The sequence below is a fragment of the Homalodisca vitripennis genome, chromosome 4 (assembly GCF_021130785.1).
Source record: "Homalodisca vitripennis isolate AUS2020 chromosome 4, UT_GWSS_2.1, whole genome shotgun sequence".
In the NCBI taxonomy this organism is placed as follows: domain Eukaryota; kingdom Metazoa; phylum Arthropoda; class Insecta; order Hemiptera; family Cicadellidae; genus Homalodisca; species Homalodisca vitripennis.
Genome location: NC_060210.1, coordinates 189,983,946 through 190,009,216, shown reverse-complemented (window position 1 = coordinate 190,009,216; position 25,271 = coordinate 189,983,946). Strand labels below are relative to the sequence as shown.

The 25,271-nt window shown below is 33.3% G+C and overlaps 1 protein-coding gene across 3 annotated transcripts in view; it reads left to right on the top strand.

Annotated features, from left to right (window-relative positions):
• LOC124360811 (atlastin-3-like) overlaps positions 1–23,622 on the top strand; it is a 65,219-nt gene extending 41,597 nt beyond the window's left edge. For all 3 annotated transcript variants that reach the window (XM_046814726.1, XM_046814724.1, XM_046814725.1), the window contains 3 exons: positions 11,691–11,873; positions 16,102–16,329; positions 23,454–23,622. In XM_046814726.1, the coding sequence (XP_046670682.1) occupies positions 11,691–11,873; positions 16,102–16,329; positions 23,454–23,501 (459 nt within the window). In that variant the 3' untranslated portion in view covers positions 23,502–23,622. The remainder of the gene's footprint in view (positions 1–11,690; positions 11,874–16,101; positions 16,330–23,453) is intronic.
• The last annotated feature ends 1,649 nt before the right edge of the window (positions 23,623–25,271 follow it).

The window sequence follows — 25,271 nt, the reverse complement described above, 5'->3', positions numbered from 1 at the left end:
CTCAGTTTGTCGTTGAGGCCTATGAGGTTCAACATTATTGGGGTGATAATCATTTTGTAGATTATTTTCAGCATGTAAATTATTTACAATCTGGGGGGGGGCTGAGGATTAGCTACAATGTTAATGTTTACAAGTTGTTGATTACTTACAGGTAGCGGGTTATCTTCCACATCACTCATATCATCTACAGATTCTGCCCTGCTGTCGTCAGAGCAGATAGACGGAGGTACATATTCGCTTCCTGAGTACTCAAAATCAGTTAGTTCACTTTTATCAAAATCGTCCAAAGCGTTCTCAATGTCACTGTCATCCATCTCCCAAGCTAAGATTCAAATTGCACAATAACAACTAATATAAACAATATAAAACACCACAATAGTAGCACTGAGCTAATTGTGATAAACAGAACACAAGCTGTCGTGAAGACGTAAGAGAACAGAGCAGCCGCAAGTGAGTGACTAGGTTAGCTTGATGATTGCGCAGGAAGAGAACAACAACAAGGAAAACGCGGGAAAGTAATGATGTAGCTCGCCACCCGCCAGCTGATCGTAGCATAGAGTAGGTTAGGTTCAGTAAAACAGTGTGTCACCGGTGACACACAACGCCCATTGAAGCGAAGGCGAAGTAAAATTGCCGTCGTCGTGAACGTGTTAAAAGGTTTTTGTGTTGATATTGTAGTCTTCTGTTTACGTTTACTTAACCCTTTCATGCAAAAATATTCTTGTCGCAAATTGTTTTCATTTGAAATATGTGTCCTAAACTTCCAGAGGTATATATTTTACAATACTTTACTAAAATATGAATAAATAAAGTAACAGAATTGGTAACGTAATGTATTCTAATATATATATATATATATATATATTGTAAACGTTAAGGTTTTTGTTCTTGTTTTATTTTATAACCTTGTTTATAAAAAGTTTTTTAAAGCACAAAATAAGTATAGTGTAACTGAGTAAAATTATTTTTGCTGCAGGAGTAGTGTTTTTTTAATGTATATACAGAGTGAGTTTTATGTCCTGGCACACCTGGATATAATTTAAACGGACTGAGATATCTATGTAAAACCTTGACCCTACCTATTATAACATATTTTTTTAATTTTTAAGGTTGTTGAAAATTTTGCCCCCCTTTTCTAAAGGGGGGCAACTAAAAATTTTCAAATACAAACCCCTATCATGTCTCAAGGTTGTACACACGTCTAGCACACTGTCAAACAGCCGAAGGTGAACAGTTTGAACACCTGCTACATTAAAACAGGTAACTGGTTTTAGAATTTGCGTTAGTGTTGACTCATGTCACGACAAACAAAACAAGACAGTTACTGATTTTATTATTGTAAATTTGTCATAAAATTTGGTAAAATAAACGTAGAGACCTCTAGTTTGGATTATTGGATTTATTTTTTTATTCCCTTTAAAATGAGGGGTCACATGATAGGGGTTTGTATTTGAAAATTTTTAGTTGCCCCCCTTTACCCCCCCTTTACTCAATTGTAAATTTGTCATAAAATCTGTTAAAATAAACGTAGAGACCTCTAGTTTGCATTATTGGATTTCTATTTTTATTCTCTTTAAAACGAGGGGTCACATAATAGGGGTTTGTATTTGAAAATGTTTAGTTGCCCCCCTTTACCCCCCTTTAGAAAAGGGGGGCAAAATCTTCAACAACTTGAAAAATTAAAAAAATATGTTATAATAGGTAGGGTCAAGGTTTTACATAGATATCTCGTGCCGTTTAAATTATATCCAGGTGTGCCAGGACATAAAACTCACTCTGTATATAGAACGTTTAAATATAAGGTTTGAAAATGTAAGTAAAAATTTAGTTTAAATACATTTGTAAGATAAAAACTTACAGCTTGCTACAAAGACTAAAAACACTAAGAAGCATAACAACTACATTTTGTACAGCTGAAATTGATTTTTAACAGTCATAATGTGCTAAACCATTATTACACAATATTGGTTAAACTGCCAGTTTTCAAAATAGAGGAAAAATCGTTACTAAAAGCCGATAATACATGGTTACAACAGATCATTACTGTGTAATTTTTTGCACAGAATCCTGATCACAGCAGATCAGCACTGTGTAATTGTATTGCACAGACTCCTGATCACAACAGATCAGCACTGTGTAATTGTATTGCACAGACTCCTGATCACAGCAGATCAGCACTGTGTAATTGTATTACACAGACTCCTGATCACAGCAGATCAGCACTGTGTAATTGTATTGCACAGACTCCTGCTTACGACAGATCGTCACTGTGTAATTGTATTGCACAGACTTCTGATCACTATAGATCGTCACTGTGTACTTTTATTGCACAGACTCCTGATCACAGCAGATCGTCACTGTGTAATTGTATTGCACAGACTCCTTATCACAGCAGATCGTCACTGTGTAATTGTATTGCACAGGCTCCTGATCACAGCAGATCGTCACTGTGTAATTGTATTGCACAGACTCCTTATCACAGGAGATCGTCACTTTGTAATTTTATTGTATAGACTCTTGATCACAGGAGATCGTCACTGTGTAATTGTATTGCACAGACTCCTGATGACAGGAGATTGTCACTGTGTAATTTTATTGCACAGACTCCTAATCACAGGAGATTGTCACTGTGTAATTTTATTGCAGACTCTTAATCACAGCAGATCAGCACTGTGTTATTTTATTGTATAGACTCCTGGTCACAGCAGATCGTCACTGTGTAATTTTAATGCACAGACTCCTGATCACAAGACTCCTCACAGCAGATCGGCACTGTATAAATTGTCTGGCATAGATTCCTAATCACAGGAGATCATTATATTATATGGCTAAAAAAAATTGTTTTCTATTATAAGCATATACCAAAAAGATTGAAGAAATTATTATTACTAGGAAATAAGGTAAATAAGAGAACAATGGCAAAAAAATTAACACAGGTGATTATGTCTTTGCTTCCATTCGTGGTTATCTTTCTTGGCCAGCTATAATAAAAAACATTGAGAACAAAAACAAAACTAAGCTGTTTAATGTTACTTTTTACAGTACAAATGAAACAGCAAAATGTAGACAAGCTAATATTTTCCCTTATAAGGAATTTAAAAATAAAATTTTAAATCCAAGAGATAAAAAAAAAAATTCAACTTAGCCCTAGAAGAAATAGAAAAAGCTATTAAAATAAGTGAGAAGTCTACAAAAAAGGACTCAAAAACTAAAGTAACTTATAAACTATTAAACTCTGTTACCGAGGTTTAACAAACTCCAGAATTGCCCGTCTGTCCATCAGTGTACTGGACACTTCAAACAAAAACCTCAACTCCCAAAATGAATGAACACTGCTCCATATTGTCAGAAACCTCTCTTCCTAGGAATGACTCAGTAGACCTGGCTAATGTATCTATGGCAGATGTGTCATATAACATGCCATTGATAACTTTAAATAAGAAATCAAAGAAAACTGGAGCTCATATTCTAAACGCAGATGTGACAGAAAATATACCAATATCACTTATGGAAGCGGAGTGTGTAACAGATGATAAAGGAAACTGGAGCTCATATTCTAAACGCAGATGTGACAGAAAATATACCAATATCACTTATGGAAGCGGAGTGTGTAACAGATGATAAAGGAAACTGGAGCTCATATTCTAAACGCAGATGTGACAGAAAATATACCAATATCACTTATGGAAGCTAGCAGATCTGGAAGTAGCGGAAACAGATGAGCAGATGATGTGAAAGAAAATATACCAATATCACTTATGGAAGCGGAGTGTGTAACAGATGATAAAGGAAACTGGAGCTCATATTCTAAACGCAGATGTGAAAGAAAATATACCAATATCACTTATGGAAGCGGAGTGTGTAACAGATGATAAAGGAAACTGGAGCTCATATTCTAAACGCAGATGTGACAGAAAATATACCAATATCACTTATGGAAGCGGAGTGTGTAGCAGATGATAAAGGAAACTGGAGCTCATATTCTAAACGCAGATGTGACAGAAAATATACCAATATCACTTATGGAAGCGGAGTGTGTAGCAGATGATAAAGGAAACTGGAGCTCATATTCTAAACGCAGATGTGACAGAAAATATACCAATATCACTTATGGAAGCGGAGTGTGTAGCAGATGATAAAGGAAACTGGAGCTCATATTCTAAACGCAGATGTGACAGAAAATATACCAATATCACTTATGGAAGCGGAGTGTGTGTAGCAGATGATAAAGGAAACTGGAGCTCATATTCTAAACGCAGATGTGACAGAAAATATACCAATATCACTTATGGAAGCGGAGTGTGTAGCAGATGATAAAGGAAACTGGAGCTCATATTCTAAACGCAGATGTGACAGAAAATATACCAATATCACTTATGGAAGCGGAGTGTGTAGCAGATGATAAAGGAAACTGGAGCTCATATTCTAAAAGCAGATGTGACAGAAAATATACCAATATCACTTATGGAAGCGGAGTGTGTAGCAGATGATAAAGGAAACTGGAGCTCATATTCTAAACGCAGATGTGACAGAAAAATATACCAATATCACTTATGGAAGCGGAGTGTGTAACAGATGATAAAGGAAACTGGAGCTCATATTCTAAACGCAGATGTGACAGAAAATATACCAATATCACTTATGGAAGCGGAGTGTGTAGCAGATGATAAAGGAAACTGGAGCTCATATTCTAAACGCAGATGTGACAGAAAATATACCAATATCACATTATGGAAGCGGAGTGTGTAACAGATGATAAAGGAAACTGGAGCTCATATTCTAAACGCAGATGTGACAGAAAATATACCAATATCACTTATGGAAGCGGAGTGTGTAGCAGATGATAAAGGAAACTGGAGCTCATATTCTAAACGCAGATGTGACAGAAAATATACCAATATCACTTATGGAAGCGGAGTGTGTAGCAGATGATAAAGGAAACTGGAGCTCATATTCTAAACGCAGATGTGACAGAAAATATACCAATATCACTTATGGAAGCGGAGTGTGTAACAGATGATAAAGGAAACTGGAGCTCATATTCTAAACGCAGATGTGACAGAAAATATACCAATATCACTTATGGAAGCGGAGTGTGTAGCAGATGATAAAGGAAACTGGAGCTCATATTCTAAACGCAGATGTGACAGAAAATATACCAATATCACTTATGGAAGCGGAGTGTGTAACAGATGATAAAGGAAACTGGAGCTCATATTCTAAACGCAGATGTGACAGAAAATATACCAATATCACTTATGGAAGCGGAGTGTGTAGCAGATGATAAAGGAAAACTGGAGCTCATATTCTAAACGCAGATGTGACAGAAAATATACCAATATCACTTATGGAAGCGGAGTGTGTAGCAGATGATAAAGGAAACTGGAGCTCATATTCTAAACGCAGATGTGACAGAAAATATACCAATATCACTTATGGAAGCGGAGTGTGTAACAGATGATAAAGGAAACTGGAGCTCATATTCTAAACGCAGATGTGACAGAAAATATACCAATATCACTTATGGAAGCGGAGTGTGTAGCAGATGATAAAGGAAACTGGAGCTCATATTCTAAACGCAGATGTGACAGAAAATATACCAATATCACTTATGGAAGCGGAGTGTGTAACAGATGATAAAGGAAACTGGAGCTCATATTCTAAACGCAGATGTGACAGAAAATATACCAATATCACTTATGGAAGCGGAGTGTGTAACAGATGATAAAGGAAACTGGAGCTCATATTCTAAACGCAGATGTGACAGAAAATATACCAATATCACTTATGGAAGCGGAGTGTGTAGCAGATGATAAAGGAAACTGGAGCTCATATTCTAAACGCAGATGTGACAGAAAATATACCAATATCACTTATGGAAGCGGAGTGTGTAGCAGATGATAAATGAAACTGGAGCTCATATTCTAAACGCAGATGTGACAGAAAATATACCAATATCACTTATGGAAGCGGAGTGTGTAACAGATGATAAAGGAAACTGGAGCTCATATTCTAAACGCAGATGTGACAGAAAATATACCAATATCACTTATGGAAGCGGAGTGTGTAGCAGATGATAAAGGAAACTGGAGCTCATATTCTAAACGCAGATGTGACAGAAAATATACCAATATCACTTATGGAAGCGGAGTGTGTAACAGATGATAAAGGAAACTGGAGCTCATATTCTAAACGCAGATGTGACAGAAAATATACCAATATCACTTATGGAAGCGGAGTGTGTAGCAGATGATAAAGGAAACTGGAGCTCATATTCTAAACGCAGATGTGACAGAAAATATACCAATATCACTTATGGAAGCGGAGTGTGTAACAGATGATAAAGGAAACTGGAGCTCATATTCTAAACGCAGATGTGACAGAAAATATACCAATATCACTTATGGAAGCGGAGTGTGTAGCAGATGATACAGTTGATGTTTATTCTAATATTTTGAATAATAAATTACTCCATAAAGATCCTGATTAATTTTAATTTCTTTTAATTTCCTGAACCCCGTTGTCACACAGGCAATAAAGATAATTGATGACTATGATAGTATTATCAAACCCTTGCATCCGCATAATAAAAAAGTAATATTTTTCCTAGCAAATGACTCATCTGAATTTCTAAAAATTGAAGGCTCTAGATCCCACTGGAGTTTGTCGTTGTGAGATAAAATTGAAAACAAATTTTATCATTTTGATTCCCTAGGAATCTACTACCTGCAACATGCAGAGAGCATTGCCTTTGAAATAAATAAATATTTTAATTTAGCTACAGAAACACCAGTAATAAATATTAAGACTCCAAAACGATAGTAAGGACTGTGGCATTCATATGCTCTCAATAACTGATGTTATCATTTCAAAAATATCTCATGGATTCGTTTCTTTGTCAGCAAGTGTCTTCGAGGACATTCTCTTACCTCTGTCATAGGCTAATATTATAACAAAAAGGGCACAAGCTGGCCTTATTGGTCAACAAAAATCAGTATGTAAATGTCAATGCAAATACAATAAAACAACTGATATGCTATAACAGGACAGTAAATGGTGCAACATCTTCAAACAAACAGGAATGGACAAAATGTTGTGCAATTAGAAAATAGAGTGCAGACCATACTATTAAAAAACCTAATAATATGGGCCAACTTCCTCCAGAAATCAACCATCTATGGTAATATCAAATCGGTACAGTACACGCGCTGAAGGTTCGGCCCTGTCGTTGCCCTACTAACCAAATAAAAACATTCACTCTCCAATGATCCGTCACGGACGGCAATGTTTAATTCTCGCTCGACAATCAACTTATGGTTAGGCCAACTTCCTGTACAAATAAAATTCTGAAACTTCGCAGATCTATTTTCCTGTTTATGCCAATGCTAATGGATGTAAGTTTCAATGTCTTATTACTTTTCTTCAATAAAATATATTTTAAAATTAACTGTGCCAAAATTGTGATACAAAAAAGTTTGTATGTGAGGATTTTTTTTATTATTTGGTCAGGAAACTTTCACCAGCGGGAAAGTTTTTCTGAATGAACTGAAGTTAATTTTAGATTTAACTTTTTTCAGATACATAGTTTAGGTTAGCCGTAACTTAGTCTGAAGTGGAATGTATCACCAACACCGCTGCCCTACAGTTTATGGACCATTCACGTAAATGCAACACGGCAATACCATTTGAAAGTTTAACATTGAATCACTTTGCAATAGTTTATTTATGAATAAAACACTTTAGGCCATAGTGGTGATCTGTGATAAACTAAAACTTTTAAACTTTAATAAAATTATGTTGAATTTCATTGTATTATATTCGAATAGAAAGTGTTTTGGGGTGTATTGTTTATAAACTAATTTTATGACAGATAAATGAATACGAAACACTGTTGTATAAAGAATCCTGTTTATGAAAAACTTAATTATTAATTATGTGGCATGACAATCACTTATTTTTTTAGCATTCCTACGAATACACTATACTTAGAGGCATTGGTTATATATGGATTAAACCGTATTACATTGTAGCATTCAATTCAAAATTCGAATACTACCTTAGAAATACATTGTATATTAATTGACTTTCTGACAGATAAGAAATAAAATGTCATAAATCTATCAGTGATTAAAAATCGTAAAATTACTAAACATCTAACAATACAAATTAAGAATTTAAATTCTCAACGCATAAATGTAGAATCCATTATTTTAAAATCAGCGTGGTGAACAGTATTTTCCCTAGATTTTACTTTGTTTACAAAGCTGTTCTTACCTAATATAGAGTTGCCAATGGTGAGTTCCATCCTCACCACCCGTTTCCGATTCTTCGCTGGCATCCCGTTCACTGTTGCTGCCGTCAGATGAGTCATTCAAACTAATAATAAATCTCTCTGTTGTGCCATCAATTAAATGTTCCTTTTCATAATATTCATCTTCAAATTTTACAACTTTCTTACACACCTTTCTCCAGTTTTCTTTTGTTATTGAGTCTATCTTCTCTTTGCATAACGCTCTGGTATTTTAAATGTTATTTACAACATTTTTTGACCTACATAATTTTTTATTATTCCCCAAATATTCTCAATCGGATTTAGATCTGGATGGTACGGAGGAAGGCGAAGAACACTGTGTCCGTGGTTTTCTAACAAATCGTCGAATGCAAATCTTTTAAATACATCCTTATGTTGTTTTACTAAACTGTACAATTCGGGCTTAAGTGGCATTTTATCAAACTGCAGTCCATGATCTTGTAGGCACTTGATCATTTCTGCTTTTTTAGAACCTGAATTAGGTACTTTATTAACTTGGACGTTATTAGAGAATTAACTGGTAAGTTTGGAATGAGCTGAGTTCTTGTCCATGTCATGAAGTTTGCATGGTTCATCTGATCATGATAATCTCCTTCGCTTGTTCCTGCTTTCCAGATTAAGCAAGCTCCAGGAATAAACCCCATTTCACCCTCTGCGTGCAGTATTATGGCCCTCTCGTCTTTACTTATTTTCTTTTTAAAACCTTAAAGACTGGCGTCACTCCATCCCTTTTGTCACATGAGATGATAATATATACGATTCATCAATGTAAACGAAAGGAGAATTCTCTGCTTGCGCTTGTTTTATACTTCGTAAATAGTTTATACGTTTCATTCTTATATCACTAGCTTCAATCAAAATTTGCCTATTATTTTCAATTTTTTTCCACCGAAATCCTAATGATGCTAATATTTTTCTGAGGCTAGTTAAACCCCCTTCATAGTTAATTTTTTCATTCAGCTTGTTTTTTAACAATTGAAGAGTTGGCAGGCAACTATCAGTTTTATAAAGTTCATGGACAGTTCTTCGAACAACACATTTATCAAAGTCGTCTAGTTCTACTATTTTCTTTTTTCTTTTGTATTTTTTAGGGGTAGTGAACGAACAATCCCCTTCAGTGGAAGAATCCATAATTTTTTTTTTTTTCACGGCGAATCTCCTTAATCAGTGTCTTTGAAACACAACAAGCCGTGGCAGTTCTTTCTAAACATTTATTTATAGGGATTCGTTCATCATTAGATAGTTTTTACTCATTTGCCATGAACTCACTAACCCTCCATATAATTTCTCGAGCCTGGCTTCTCGTAGTTTTTCCTCGAGCCACTTTGGAAACATATCGGGCCATTATACCGACTGAGATGATGAATCAAAACAAAACTACTAAAACTTGTAATATAACCTTGATAGCAAGGATAATATTAAATAATTTGTAACGCCCTACAACTACCAAAATTCACTAACCTCACTACTAACTAAACTAATGAATTGTGTATAATGCACTTAAACCACTTGTCCACTTCTAACAACAGTGAATACTCGACTGTGAGGGAGAACAGGGACAATAAATATTCAGACTGCAGCGGGCCAAACATTGGCGGATGTCTGCAGAACAGTTGTTATATCGGGCAATCCACCCGTCCCCCGCCATAGTCCGCTCGGTTGACTCGGAGCCGAATCTTCAGCGCTCGTATTGTACATGGTGCTGTCTGGTAATCAGTTAGAGCAACAAGAATCTGAAGATAAAGTGTACTTTGCTGATTTGCGGAAACCCCGGTGAAAACCAAAAACGGTTTACGGTTCTACCAGTAAAAGACTGTTCAATCTCAAACAAAAAATGGGAAGGAAACTGAAACTTGCATAATACACAGATAGTCAGGGTGGTAGGGTGCTTTTAATGGGTGGAAAATTCAATTTCCAAAGTGCATTGACACTGGAGGGGATTACTTTGAACACGCCTGACGTTTAGTAAGTCTAGTACAAAAACTCTTCAACAGAATATTTAAAAACTTTCAAAGTAACCCTTGTGTGTGAATTAATTTGCTTCTTGATGACAATTGAGCATTTAATTGTATAAATTACTTCAATATTAAAGCATAATTTTGTTACTGTAATACTTTTTTTGTATAATAACACTCTACAAACTAGAAATGGATATACTCGTATACTTCCAATACTGGCTCGTTTCAATTTATTCTGATACCAACAGAAATACTTAAGATACACAATTTCATAACACTACAACTAGTCATGTATGGAAGCTGAATTTACGAGTAGAATCCAAGTAAGTCTATTCGTGGGTGACAGCTCATCGGCAGTACACAAATCACCAACTGCTAACACGTTTACTGTCTGTATGAAAAAATGTAAATGGATAACCAAATTACTGTAGTTCAACAAATAATATTTTAATTGTAATTAGTATTTTCTATATTTATTTTGACGCATCGTCACAAGCCTGCTGCGTCTATTCATGGACAACAACTGATCGGCAGTACACAAATTACTGATTATTAAAATGTGTTTTTGTAGTTCTTTGTGTGTAAAAACTTTTTAGATACATACAGTAATAAAATGACATGATGTATAAATTAAATTTTAATTGAAGTTTGTATTTTTATGTCTGAATTTGTCAACGCCAGCATGTCTACTGGTTTTATGCACGGATGTCAGCTGCTGAGCTATAGACAGATGATCGCAAACTTTTATTTCATCTATATGTTGTAGTTTTACGTTAATAGATTATCTATATATAATATATCCATACATTTTTACGTAAACGGAATATATTCTGGAAGCTCATTTTATAAGTGACCATTTTATATTATTTAAAAGGTAGGAGATACAACCTGTAGTTTTACTAATAACAATAACGTGTGCTTTCGTCAAACAGTTCAAACTACAGTAGTGTATTACTACTGTTTGACAAAGGTATGTGTTATTGTTATTAGTCAATCCACAGTTCAGGGCTGTTTAATATGGAAAATTGTAGTTTTAAAAATATATTTATTTCCCTGAATCTCTGGGGATTCCTTTGAAGTAGCATGGCATTCTTAGGGTTGTTTTTTCCAAAAGGTCAAAGTTAAAGTAGAGTTCAGATAAACGTATTTGGTTTATTTGTTAGTTGTACTGAACCGACTTTGTGTACAGGTAAAATCTTTGTCTCGTACTGAAATTTTGTGGACTGCAGACCATCGACCCGCAATGCCGGGCTGCAGTCTGCCCCATGGTACCGTTGCGTTGGTAATTGTTTGTTGTCTTTATTTTTCGAAACATCGTTGAAAGGAATTTTATGAGGTACACACAATGTTATGTCGACACAATGAAAGGTACAGAGAAACATTTGTTTTACAGAAAATATATAAATGTGTATTTTTTTTAGTTTGTGGTACGAAAAACAAACATAGCTATACAAGAATGGATTTTAGACGAATATGAGAACAAAATCAGAGGCGATCGCATAACAGTAAGACACGACCAAATCTGGCCTGACTTAAAATCAGAGATGAGGTTCTTTGTTGGAAGTCAGGAAGATGAACGGGCTTCATCTGATATTGTTGTAAAGGTGAGTTTCTTGATATAAACTAATGTTTTTATAGTTAGAGTCGTGCTATATGGAATGGTTTGTACTTTTAAAAACTTGTAGTGTTGTAAATAATTTTTCCACAGTCAGAATAACAAATAAATCACCCACAATAATTGTTTGTGCAAGTAATTTAATTATTGGTGACAAGCTTCTAAGAGAACTTTAAGCCACAATCTATAGGCAAATATTAATTTATAAATTTTCTAAGACACGAGACATAGAAGACAGTGGACATACCTCTTTGAATTGGTAACTAGAATGACTATTTGGACGTAATGTGCAAAAGTGCAAATTTAATTGTGCAGGGTGCAGATGAAATCAGGGTAATTTAATGGTGCAGACCAGGAAAATTTGGAATGGTGTAGATTAGAAGGTTAATAATGGATTCTTCAAGGAGATATTGGATATGGAGGAAGGTTGCAGATGGAATCATGTTGGATCTTGAAGGCCAGGTGGTTTGTGGTGGGATATGACGGATACGTACTCAGAAGTGCACTTCCCTCCCAATGGCCAGCATGTTTCTCAATAAAGGCTACTCTACCATATTTGTTAAGAATTAAACCCCACCAGCCCAGTTCAGCACATAACCTGAACCTAAAAAAGGACTCTTGAGACATTAGTCATCAGCCGCCACCCTGGTTACCTCGTAGCTTCAGCAAAATTTTACCTGCATTTAGGCCTGTTCAATTTTATACAGGCAAAAATAATAAAACACTAGTACTTGACAGCCATTGTATAGCTTTTCAAAAATTTATTTTACACAAGATACTCATAAATAGATGCATCCCAAATAGGACAACATGTGAATCCATCCATATTGTCATTGAAATACGTTGTGATATTAATGAAACAACCGCTAGAAGCCAGCAACAATTTCACATGTTTTGAGCTTTATCACACATACTGTGAAAAGTTACTATATGAACTATAGTCGTGCCACTGCAGTCGACTTCAGTTGCTAACGTGACAACATATTTTTTTAACATCCATAAAAACGAATCCTGGTAGTTTAGAATAAAGTTACAAGGCAACTCCTTGGAGAATTTTAGTCCAACATGAGGTTTATTTCTTGCAAAACTACAATATGAAGGGCTTTTGGAAAAGCAATAGTCTTATATTTATGTATGTAATAACTGAAATAGATTTACAGCTTGAGTTTTTCAACGAAACAAGACGTGAAAATTATTTACTTTACGTTAATGCGAATAATCTTTTTGGTTGGGCACTCCCTTATGGCACTTACTATTTGATGATATAAAACTGATGAGTCTGAAGACTTATACAATTGAAAAATGGAAGGAAATAATTTTAGAACTCACAGAAGATGAATCTTATGGTTATATTCTTGAGGTTGAACATTTGTTGAATATCCAACAAATTTACAAATTTAGCCCAAAAATATAGGGCTGTACTACTTGCTCCAGGTAATTATAAAAACAACTGTTCATTACTCTTCATCATAAAAATGAATATTTCTTTCAAAATTGAATAAATTTCAGTATTATTAGTATGCTTAATCAAGTAATATAACTCTAATAGTAATTCAGAATTGAACCAGTTCTTATTCTCAATTACATTATTTATTCCAAATTTAATTTTTTAACTGGCAAAAACAAGTGTATGAAATATAAAAACGTACAGTGGAGTCCCGCTAATCCGAACAGGTCCAGGAGGAATTGTTTATAACGATAATGAACAGTTATAGGAACTAATTACATAAAAAATGAAAATGGGTGCATCATTTCGTACAAAAACAAAGAAAACTTTAATTAAATAGACATACAGTATTTTATTAAGAAAAATTGTGTACGGTACAGTACATAAATAATGAAGTTAAATACAGTACCAAATTGAAACTTATAGGTTAAGTATGAGTTAAATTACTGTATTAAGAAGTGAAATCAAACAAAAATTGGACGTACAATACTGATATTATTATTGAGTACAATATTAATTGTTAAAAGACATAAATTCAGTTATTGTCTTCTGTCGCATTGAAGACAATCTATTGGATGACGCGTAGTTTCGTACAACTATTGAACGCGTGGACCCGTACAATATCCAGTACGCTCACATTGCTTAACAATAGAACTCTCACACTAAATACGGTAAATGTGCTTAGTATTCGCAAACACTTTTATTTTAAATACAATGCAACAGTCAGAAAACATGTTTTAATAAACAATGTTGATAATTCTATAACAAAATAGACCCATCTCAAGTTTAAAACCGTATTTTTCGGGAATTCTGGCTAATCCGAACAATCACATAATCCGAATGGGGCTCGGTCCCAATTAGGTCGGATTAACGGGACTCTACTGTATTTCGAATTTTTGAAAATTTATTATTTTAGTCTTATCGTGAATATTTACTAAACTAAGTATTATATTTCAATGCAAACAATAAGTGAGCAACTGATAAATCATTAACAGGTATTTTTACATTGCTGTTAATGTTCTTAAAATTGTTTTTGATTTTAAGTGTTATAAATAGAGCAAAATGGTCAGACGGATGTTCTTTCAAGATAGAAGACTACTCCCAATAATCCTTATGAGCAGATGAAACGAAATTGTCTATAGAGCTTCGACCACTAAGTGAAGCTGTATAGATAAACCCGCTCACAAAGAAACCTGCACAGAAACAAATATCTGAGCAGCACTGCGCAGGAGCCCCCATCCGGCGGGGGGTTGTGGTGGGGAGTGGGACCAGCATCTTCTTGTCTCTGTTAGTAGCTGTGTGGATCGTGTCTCATTTGTACAGTTTTGTTTACACTGCAGCTACTTACCTGTTCTATAACTGTAATATCTCAACCACTTTCATTGGTCAGCTTGGTATGCCATTTTGGTCCAGTGTGATGGCCATTAAAATAGATTTTAAAATTCCTAATTTGGTTATTTAGAGGTAAAGTAAGAATTTTTCTGGTATGCTAATGACATTTCCTAAACTTTTTGTAATATCTCAACCACTTCATTGGTCAGCTTGGTATGCCATTTTGTTCCAGTGTAATGGCCATTAAAATAGATTTTAAAACTCCTAATTAGGTTATTTAGAGGTAAAGTAAGAATTTTTCTGGTATGCTAATGACATTTCCTAAACTTTTTGTAATATCTCAACCACTTCATTGGTCAGCTTGGTATGCCATTTTGTTCCAGTGTAATGGCCATTAAAATAGATTTTAAAACTCCTAATTAGGTTATTTAGAGGTAAAGTAAGAATTTTTCTGGTATGCTAATGACATTTCCTAAACTTTTTGTAATATCTCAACCACTTCATTGGTCAGCTTGGTATGCCATTTTGGTCCAGTGTGATGGCTATTAAAATAGATTTTAAAATTCCTAATTAGGTTATTTAGAGGTAAAGTAAGAATTTTTCTGGTATGCTAATGACATTTCCTAAACTTTTTGTAATATCTCAACCACTTCATTGGTCAGCTTGGTATGCCATTTTGTTCCAGTGTGATGGCCGTTAAAATATATTTTAAATTCACAATAGGTTATTTAAAGATTTAGAGAAAAATTAAGAAGTGATCAATTCAGTTCAATTCGTTATTTGCCGTTAAATAACATATGTTACAATAGGCTTTGTCACATAAGTCAATTAAATGGTAGCACAATGATATAAATAAAATAGTAGACATTTGACTTCAGTGCAAATTTGATGTAAGATAGCTTGTTGTTTATCAATGTGTCTTAATCTAAATATAACAATTAACAATATATAACAATGAAAAAATATAACAATTAACAAACATAACAATTAATAAAATTAACAATCAATAAATACAACAAATAAAAAATTACAAAATATGAGAATAAATTATGATATATAAGTATTACACCTAAAATAGTATGTCATCTAATGAAACATTGTAGAATTTGTCTAAACTACAAAACAATTTTTTTTAAACCATTTCTTAAGAACTAATTTAAAGATCGTGCTAATTACATTTTGTAAATGTTTTGTAGATTGTAAATGTATTTTGTAAATATCTCAACCTGTTTTTGAGATATTTGTTATTTGTAAACTCTATAAGAAATTAATTATTACTGTTTCTGTTTCTATAAAATATATCTACTTCTTCCATGTGAGACAGAGTGATCATGTTACGTAATAAATCATAACTAATATCATTTACATAGCTAGTTGTTATGGACTTAATTATTGGTAATTTTAATTTATTTTGAATTTATGTTTTTTTAATTTTCAGAAAGCAGCTGAAATTTACTACAAGAAACTTTCTCAAGAAATATTAGAAACTTTTAGGTCAACATGTAAAGAGAAGTCAATAGAAGAAGTAGCTGAATATTTCACAGAGTGTCAGTGTATCGATTGTGATTTCAGACTAAATAGGAATTTCAATGTACAAGAAAATGTAGCAATCTGGATGGCTGAAAAACATGTTCTGAAGGATGAATTTCTGATGATTTTGGTTGAGGTAATTTGATTACTTTTTATTCTTGCCTGTTATACTAATTTACGTAATTCAATACTTTAAATATTTCCATCTATGTAAATGTGCTCCATACCAAAAATATTAAAAGATTTAATAGCTAAACAATGATTAGTGATTGTATTGGGTAAATATGATGATCAGGGAAAGTGTAGTTAACATGGTTTTATTATATTATTTATTGCCCATATTCATTTTAAATACCATTTAATTCAATAAATGAAATGAAAAATGTCTTTATTAGAGGTGAAGTTAGGACTACCTCTCTACCACTTGGGAAATTTGCAACCCATTCCCAGCGATGTAATTATGGTTACCATTGATGTCCAGTCTCTATACACAAACATTCCTCACAATTTGGGCGAAGAAGCAATTCATAGTTTTTTAAGAACTAGACCTAAGCAAGCCAGTCCCAGCACAAAATTTATAATGACATTACTTAATTTTATTTTAACTATGAACAACTTTAAATTTCAAGATAAAAATTACCTCCAAATTAATGGAACAGCTATGGGCACCAGGATGGCACCTGCGTATGCTAATCTATTTATGGCAAAATTAGAAGAAGATTTTTTGAATTCTCAATCCTACAAACCTCTTGTATGGTTGAGATTCATTGACGATATTTTTATGATTTGGAATAATAGCTTTTAACATTTAAAAGAATTTTTGGAAAATCTGAACAAATTCTCTATTTTGAAATTTACCTGGAAATTTTCTAAAGAAATCATAACATTCTTGGATGTAGATGTTTTTATTAAATCTGGATTTCTCAAAACAAAAATTCATATTAAAGACAGTAACACAATGGATTATCTACATTTCAACAGCTGCCATCCTGTACATGTCAAAAAATCAGTACCAAAGGGTTTATCAGTTAGGGCCAAAAAATTATGTACTGATAGTGCCGATTATCAAAATTATCTAGAAAAACTTGGAAATGCATTTGTCAAAAGAAAATATCCTTCAAAATGTATAAATAATCAAATTAAACACTTTAATGTTCATAAAATCCAAAATAATGATGATGTAAAATTTATAACAAAATATTTTCCTGGTTTATAAAAAACAAACAATATTCTAAGAACGGCACACAAAATTCTTGAATCTTCACCAATTACTAAAAACTTATTTTCAAAACCACCCAGGCTAGTGTTTCGTAGAAATACTAACCTGAAAAATCTTCTGGTACGGTCCAAATTGCCACCTACTGACATTCAAAATTCAGAAAAGAAGAAAAGTTTTAAGTGTCAACCCTGTAAAGACAAACAATGTAATACTTGCAAAATTATAAAATCGTCCAATTTTTTTACCAGTAGTAAAACAAAGAAAACTTACCCTATTAGAGGAGAAATTAATTGCAAAAGCAAAAATGTAATTTATCAATTAACATGTAAAAATTGTGCAATGGATTATGTTGGATTGACAACCAATCCATTGCACATAAGAATGAATAATCATCGTTGTTCGTCTAAAAAACAGGATGAAAAATTGGTTTCACAACACGCATTAGGCCACCAACAAAATTTTGAACAATGTTATTCATTGAAAGGTATTTGCAAAGTACCAGAAGATGGAAACAAAATATACTTAGAAAATTTAGAACAAGCACATCAGTTAATATTAAAATCAAAAGTACCTTTTGGTCTGAATAAAAGATGAAATGATCAATTGTTTTTGTTATTATTATTTTTTCTAAATTATTTTTCTAAATTCTTTCTCTGTTCATGATATTTCTCTTTGGTGTTAATCACATGTTCAAAAATTCCTGTTCATTTATTTATGCAAATGTTTATTTATTTACTTGTGTAAATTTTGTTGCTGTGTTATTTTTGTTTTACACTTTTCATTATACCTTTTTGAAAACGGGCAAAGCCGAAATATTAAAGGAAATTTAAACTAAGAAGTCTAATTTGTTATATATATATATATATATATAGGACTTTTAAATGGTAGTGGTTTTTATCTCATCCCACACCGAACCAATCCAGTAGGTCACATCAAGTTTTACTGTCTTGATGGCTTCACTAACAGATAATCCTTCATCTAATTTGGCAATCAACATCTGGAGAAGCCTTCACCAAAAATTCCTCTTCATAGTTTCGAAAACTCCTTGGCCTAAAGGTTGTATAAGTGATGTCTCATTCAGAGGTAGAAATATGGCTTTAATACCACCACTGCGTACATCTTTGGCATCTGGGTGAAAAGGAGAATTGTCTGGTAATAAAATAGCTTTCCTATGGAGCTCTTTTTTTTTAACATGCTTCAACGGATCAAATTCGTTGAAAAAAATCAGACACTAAAAATTTTACTGTCCATCCCCACACTTCTTTGGCTGCAATACATTGTTGGTAGACAGTTCACGCTTTAGTGTTTTTAAAGGTCCTTGGGATTTTAGATTTTTTCTGATAGCAGAGGTCTTAGTTTTAAGTGCTGGGATTAGTTCCTAACTGAGCCACCATGGTGCAGCACCAAAATGAAGCGAATTTATTCTTTTGTTTTTCCCCCTAATTTTCAACTTATTTTTATTTTAAACAATGATTTGTAAAACAGATAATCATATAATTTGATGTAGAGAAACAAATAAATTATTTTATTTATTATGATCAAATTACTGTACAGAATTGCTATTTAAATTTGAAAATAAAAATTTTGAAATACTCCTTTAGTTCGCAATTGTTTAAAAAAAATTCTGAAATGTTTACTTTTGAAATCGGATGAATAGTTTGATCAGAATCCTTTTTTTCTTTATATACATCTTAAGTAAGCGCCACCCACCGCGGTTGTGCTGTGCCTCTTGGCTTGAGCATTCCTCGACTCTTTTTCAAAAACTTCAAATTCAGTTGACTGCTAATAACTACCATTGCACACATGTCCAAGAACAGAGAAACCATCTCATTATTGTAGGTACATTATTCATGTCATAATTATTTATTTTAAGCTGTGAAGATTGAAAGATTGTACGCTAACCTTAACATTTCCAAATAAACTAAATTCTATTTGATTAGTAAATGATTTTTCACTTGCTGAAAACTGTTATATGGCAATACTAATCTAGCTATAGTATACAGTGTTAATTTAACTACCATCTTCTGAAGGAAACGGGATTTTCCAAACATTTGCCATTGTTCAGTGATACAATGCAGTAACACTACGTTTCGAGATCTGCACTGTGATGTCTTCTTCAGGTAAATGACTATACTAATCCATGACTAAAATTTAGGTTAAAGTAAACAATAATTTTAACTAAGTTTTGTTTACTTTATCCTATACTAGTAGTAACATATATTGATGGTTTTGTTCAATTAAAACCTTTTTTGTCTCAAATTATTCTATTTTTGACACCAAACAGCTATCGGAATTCTAATCTGACACAATTTAATTTGAGTTATTTACAGAGTGAAGTGAACCACCTGTCTGCGACGTATAGCGGCTAAACACACCTTTGTTTTAACGAAAGCGCCCTATATTTCGACCTAATTTTGAATATTCAAATTTAATCTTAAACGTAAATTTTTAACTGTTGGGAAATCCATATCCCATGAATTTGTTGGAATCCCAGTGCTTTCATGCTTTTTTTTCTCTCTTAGGACAAGAAGCTTATAAATTGCACTTAGTCCTGTAAGAACCTTAGCGCTGCTTCCGGAGTGACAGGATATTCAGGATGGGTAAGGTTAGGGAGTAGGTGCCGCCTCCTATCGAGATCCATGAAGAAGAATTAGGTCACTACATCTCAAAGTCATCCCAAAAGAAGGGGAGGCCACCTCTGAACCAGCCTCTCCAGTCAAAGTAGGCAGGGGGTGGCACACCCTTGTTGAGGTTAACAAGAACCCCTGAGGTAAGGGAACAAACCCCACCAACTCCAACAGTCATCTTCCACAGTAGACTAAACCTATCGAATTGCCCATGAATCCCAGAATCTCAACATTTGCGGTTAGTGATGTGAAGTGGTACATCGGTTTTTGCTGTGCCCAGTGGTGGGTTCAACTGGTAGGTATAAACGAGCCAGAAGTGATCCCTGCTGGGTAGCTTTCATGCCTTACAAGACATTTTAAATCCTTAAAGTAATGAAATATACATGTATTTGCCTTCATGATTCATGTTTATTGCTTTTGCATGACGGCTTATTACTGCTCCTCCTGGATAACAGTCTGCTCTTTAGGTTGTTATTCAAACTTTATATCAATTGTTGATGGACTATTTTGAGAACATTCTGAAATAATTGAGAGCCCAGCTAATATGTCATACATGATGTCTAATCTGACAGTAATTGAGAGATATGAACCTAGAATACAGTTGGAGTTATGTTCTTACCATCTTGGGCTATTTGAAAATGTTTTACAATGCTTGGTGTCTATGCCAAACAGTAGTCACTTATTTAAGAGCTAGGTTACCCACCTTGTAGCCAAAAGTATGACCAACTTTGTTCAGTTGCAAATCCAGCTCACTCTGCTAGTTCTTGGTTTTTGGATGATTTGCTATAAATACTATACAAAGTTCATTAAAATTTGGAAGTTATTTACGGTGATTAAAGATACTGGCAAGTAACTCTTATTTCACGGATCATGCAGTACCATGTTTGGAAAATGCTCTACCAGCTTTTCTGCAACACCACAATTTCCGCCAAATATAACATTAGCACTGCAATTCGTAAAAGTTATCAGATTAATTCAATAATAAGTATTCATTATCAAACTTGTGTTTTTTCAAAGAACGGGTAGTCTGCGTGTGTTTGAGAGTCAGTTAAAAGAGTTGTTGTTGCAGGTTTGCCACCACAGCTTTGAGGATTTTTGTCCCAGCAATGTCAGTTTTATGCCCACCTGTAAAAGAAGGTTTTTATTTCCTTATCACTAACTTTAATTAGACTTTAAAGTAAATTTGTAAATATAATGTATATAGATACTCCAGGAGGGTTCCCTTCTGGCTTGTTTGTTCCTTCCAGTTGAACGTACACTGGATACAGCAAACCTTACCCATCCAGAATATCCTGTCATTCCTGTAGCAGCACAAAGATCCTTAAAAATCTAATAAAGAATGTCGTGTCTTTCTTTCTTTCTTTTGTTTGTCAGTTTAGTTTTTTTTTTTTTTAATTAAAAAGGGTGGAATATCCTTGTTAATTGTACATTGTTAACTCTCAGATTGATTTATGATTCAGGCTTATAGATTCATCAATTATAAAACAGTATAAAATAAACTAATAACTTGTTTATGAGTATGTCAAAAACTGCTAAAAAATTGAAAAGTGATCAGTGGCAGAAGATCTCAACAGAAAACTACACTTGGTGCATAGGTGTCATTGTGAACTTGATTTTGTGGCCATTAAAGAGCCAAGCACTAATAAAAGTGATTGTTGTATAGTGCAGTCATTGAAGCGAAAAATACGGTCTTACCTCCGAATTAGGCTCATCTTACCCTTAACTTCAAAAGTGAAAATGATCTGAAATCCGCCTATGTGTAAACAATCCCTTAATGGAAAAATTGACATTGAGCCATTTTATCGCTAGAAAACATGTCTAATAGTAAGTTGTGAAATTCTAAAGTGTTTTCTAACACAATTACCTCATATTAAAATCATTTTCAACCCCTTGAAAATCTTACAACCCTTGCAAACAACCCCTAAATTGAAAAAATCACAAAAAAATACTTTGGTATGACATAAAAAAATGTAAGTATAGAATAAGTAATATTTTATATTCTCTATAATAATTATCAAATTTTTAACCCCCTTTCAACCCTTGAAAACTACACCTTGATAAAAAATTGGTAAAGCATTTTTTTATAAAATAAAAAGGATTTAAATATTATTCCACTCTCTCGAAAATGATTATCATATTCTTAAGCTTTTCTACCCTTAAAACTACCCCTAAATTAAAACAGTAAATATATATGATTACATATTTAAAAATAATTTAATTTAGAGTAAAAAATATGCTGATCACCTGGTTTTTTGTTGGCCCCTTCACTCAAATGTGTTATATATACATATAAGAACGTTGGTATATATTCATGCCTACGTTTCCAAAATATATGAGCCATATTATGTATATATACACATTACAATAGTTTTGGGTCTCTATTATACTGCGTACTTTCACATTGCTCCAAATATTCACACTCCGAAATTTTCAGTTACTAAGTAGAAAAAAATATGATAAGTTTTTGGACCATAACTCCTTCAATTCTCATGCTATCACAATTTATAAAAAACCATTGTAAAGGTAATTAAGAGAGCTACAACATCCTTCATTGCAATATATAGTAAAAAACCTTTGTCTAAAATGGTGAAGGGTTAAAGGGCTTAAGAGAGGCTGTGATTGCGCTGCCACACGCTCTTTAAACAATCATATCTCCGTCAATTTTTGTTTGTCAGAAAAATACCTAAATTTTTCATCCCTACACTTTTATACGTATCTGTCGTCATTTTTATGAAAAAAGGTGGTTTTTTTTTTATTTGAAATTTTTTTTATCGTGACTTTTTTGAAAAATATGTGTCCTGAAGCAGCCAAACTGATACAATCTATCAAACTCATCATAATAAAGTTAATTCTAGGCGGAATACGATTTAATTTAATTATCTTACACAAGTTTAAATGATACTAATAAACCCTCAAAGACTATTTAATTTATATCTTGCTTTGTTGGCTTCATTACCATTTTTAATATGACATAAATAAATCAAACAAACGGAGAATAATGCTCCATGAAGGAATCGTGTTACACCATGGCAATGCTCAACTCTGTGTTATTAAATATCTCAAAGGCTAATTTTAACCTGAGTACAAGCATGTTCATAGTATTTGTTTCTTATTAGTTCTTCAACATGTTCCACTCAGGTGTCAGAGAATCCTCATCACACAACCTTCCGAATTCAAATTAACCCTGCTCTGTCAATTTGGCAGGTTATGAGATTACATTAATTTTCAAGCTGAATGTAAACTTTTATATTTTTACACTTATTGGTGTGTTTTTATATTTTTATTAACAATATAATTTATCATTTTTTATGCAGTCTTAATTTATCTGGAAGTTGATACATCATATTTGCCCAATGCTGCTGTATTTCAGATACAGAAGAGCCATCACAATTTCCATTTTTATTGATGTTGCAGGTTTTTAGAGAGAAAAAGTCACAACAGAAAAATTGTTCTATCTTGTAGAAGAAAGCTTCACTGTTATGAAAACCTATTACTTTAATATATTCACCTCTGCCTAAAAAAGGAAAAATCTCATATTTAGCAAACTGTTATAGATATACATAAAATAAAGGATAATGATAAATGAGCATTTTTATTTCTCCCAACCAAACAATGCTTATAAAATCTTGTACATCTTATTCGATGATAACTGCAGCAAAGTATCTGAGGTTACAGATCAAGAATGTTGCTGAGTAGTAGAGATTCTCCAGATTTGACATTGTTTTTCAGACCAAAAATCTGAATTTGAAATAAATTACAATCTGTCTTCACCAGCTATGGAAATATAAGCTTACAGAAGATCTATAGATGGATGAAGACCCCTGAAGATTTGGCTACATTTTTAGTGTTTATGGAGATAGTGTTAATATATTAATAAAGAATAGTGTATGAACCATGTTTCTAGAAGACTAGGAGTAACGTTAAAAAAAGCAGTAGAAGATTGCAAAGTTAAAAAAAATAACTGAAGGGTGAGTCAGTTATGCAAATTTGAGAGACAACCATAATACTTCTAAAAAAACAATAAAAATAGTATTTTGAAAAACCAATACATTGTTTAAGACATGGAAAGTAGTATCCTTTAATAACTCTACGCCTCTGTATCATTTCCTAAACATGAGGTGCCTAGAATCAAAACCCGCCAAGTCCATCTCAACAATTTTTTGGAAAAGTGGAGAAAACTGCCACAAACAGACTAATGATAAGAACTAACCAATTTTTTTACCAAAAATTACATAATTTTTACTTTCATATAGTGACAATGTATGATAAAAATCCCTACAATAGTTTCATAAAAAATTAGAAAAATATTAAATCTATATTTGGATCTGGCGGATTTTGATTCTAAGATTGGGACTTGACGGAATTCGATACCAAAATAAACTAAGGCTGCAAAGGGTTAAGCTATAAAAGCTTTACTAATGGTAAAGTTTACTTTGTTTACACTTTAATTAGGTATAGGCTTAATAAAACAAAGTAAAAATACTGGTTTTCATTATTACACAAAATTAGAAATTATCATAAAAAAGTAATGTTTTTTTTCTAAAGTAAACAGTCTTTATCGTTTTACTATCACACTATTTCTGTATCGATTTCCTCATCAACAATGATGTTTTCATCTTCTTCACTGTTGTGACCTTCAGCTTCTTGGTTTTCCAAATCGCGATAAAATTTTAGCATCTCGTGCCTTCTCCAAAGTGCTTTGCAAGCAGTCTGGCAACATCCTTTACCTTTGCAGATTTAAGGCCAACCGCCTTGTTGATGGTTTTTGGGTTTATGTGAGACGTATCAAAATTTGGTTTTGTGATAGATTTTGCTGCACAACCTTCAGTTCTATAAAAGACTTCACCCTGGACCAGAATGTTATTTTTCTTCTTGTCCGTTCAACATCATCCTTTTTGAGGGGTTGAACTTGAAATGCCACAAGTTCAGTTTTTTGCACTTTTTCAGATTCAGACTTCCAGTATTAAACAGGACTGTGACTCCAACATGATGGACGGTTCCATGTTTCCCCTGAACTTCTTCATACTCTTCTGGCTGAAGAATAGTGTCCTTCTTTTTCAAATCCTTCTCAATTAATCCAAACACCCTATCGGGTGGAAGAAATGAGTGTCCAACTATGGTAAATGTAATTTCAATACAAGCGACATGATCAGGAGCATCAGATATCAGCCATTTTCCAAGCATAGCAATGAGTATTGTATTTTTGTTTTGCCCCCCCCCCCCGCACCCATC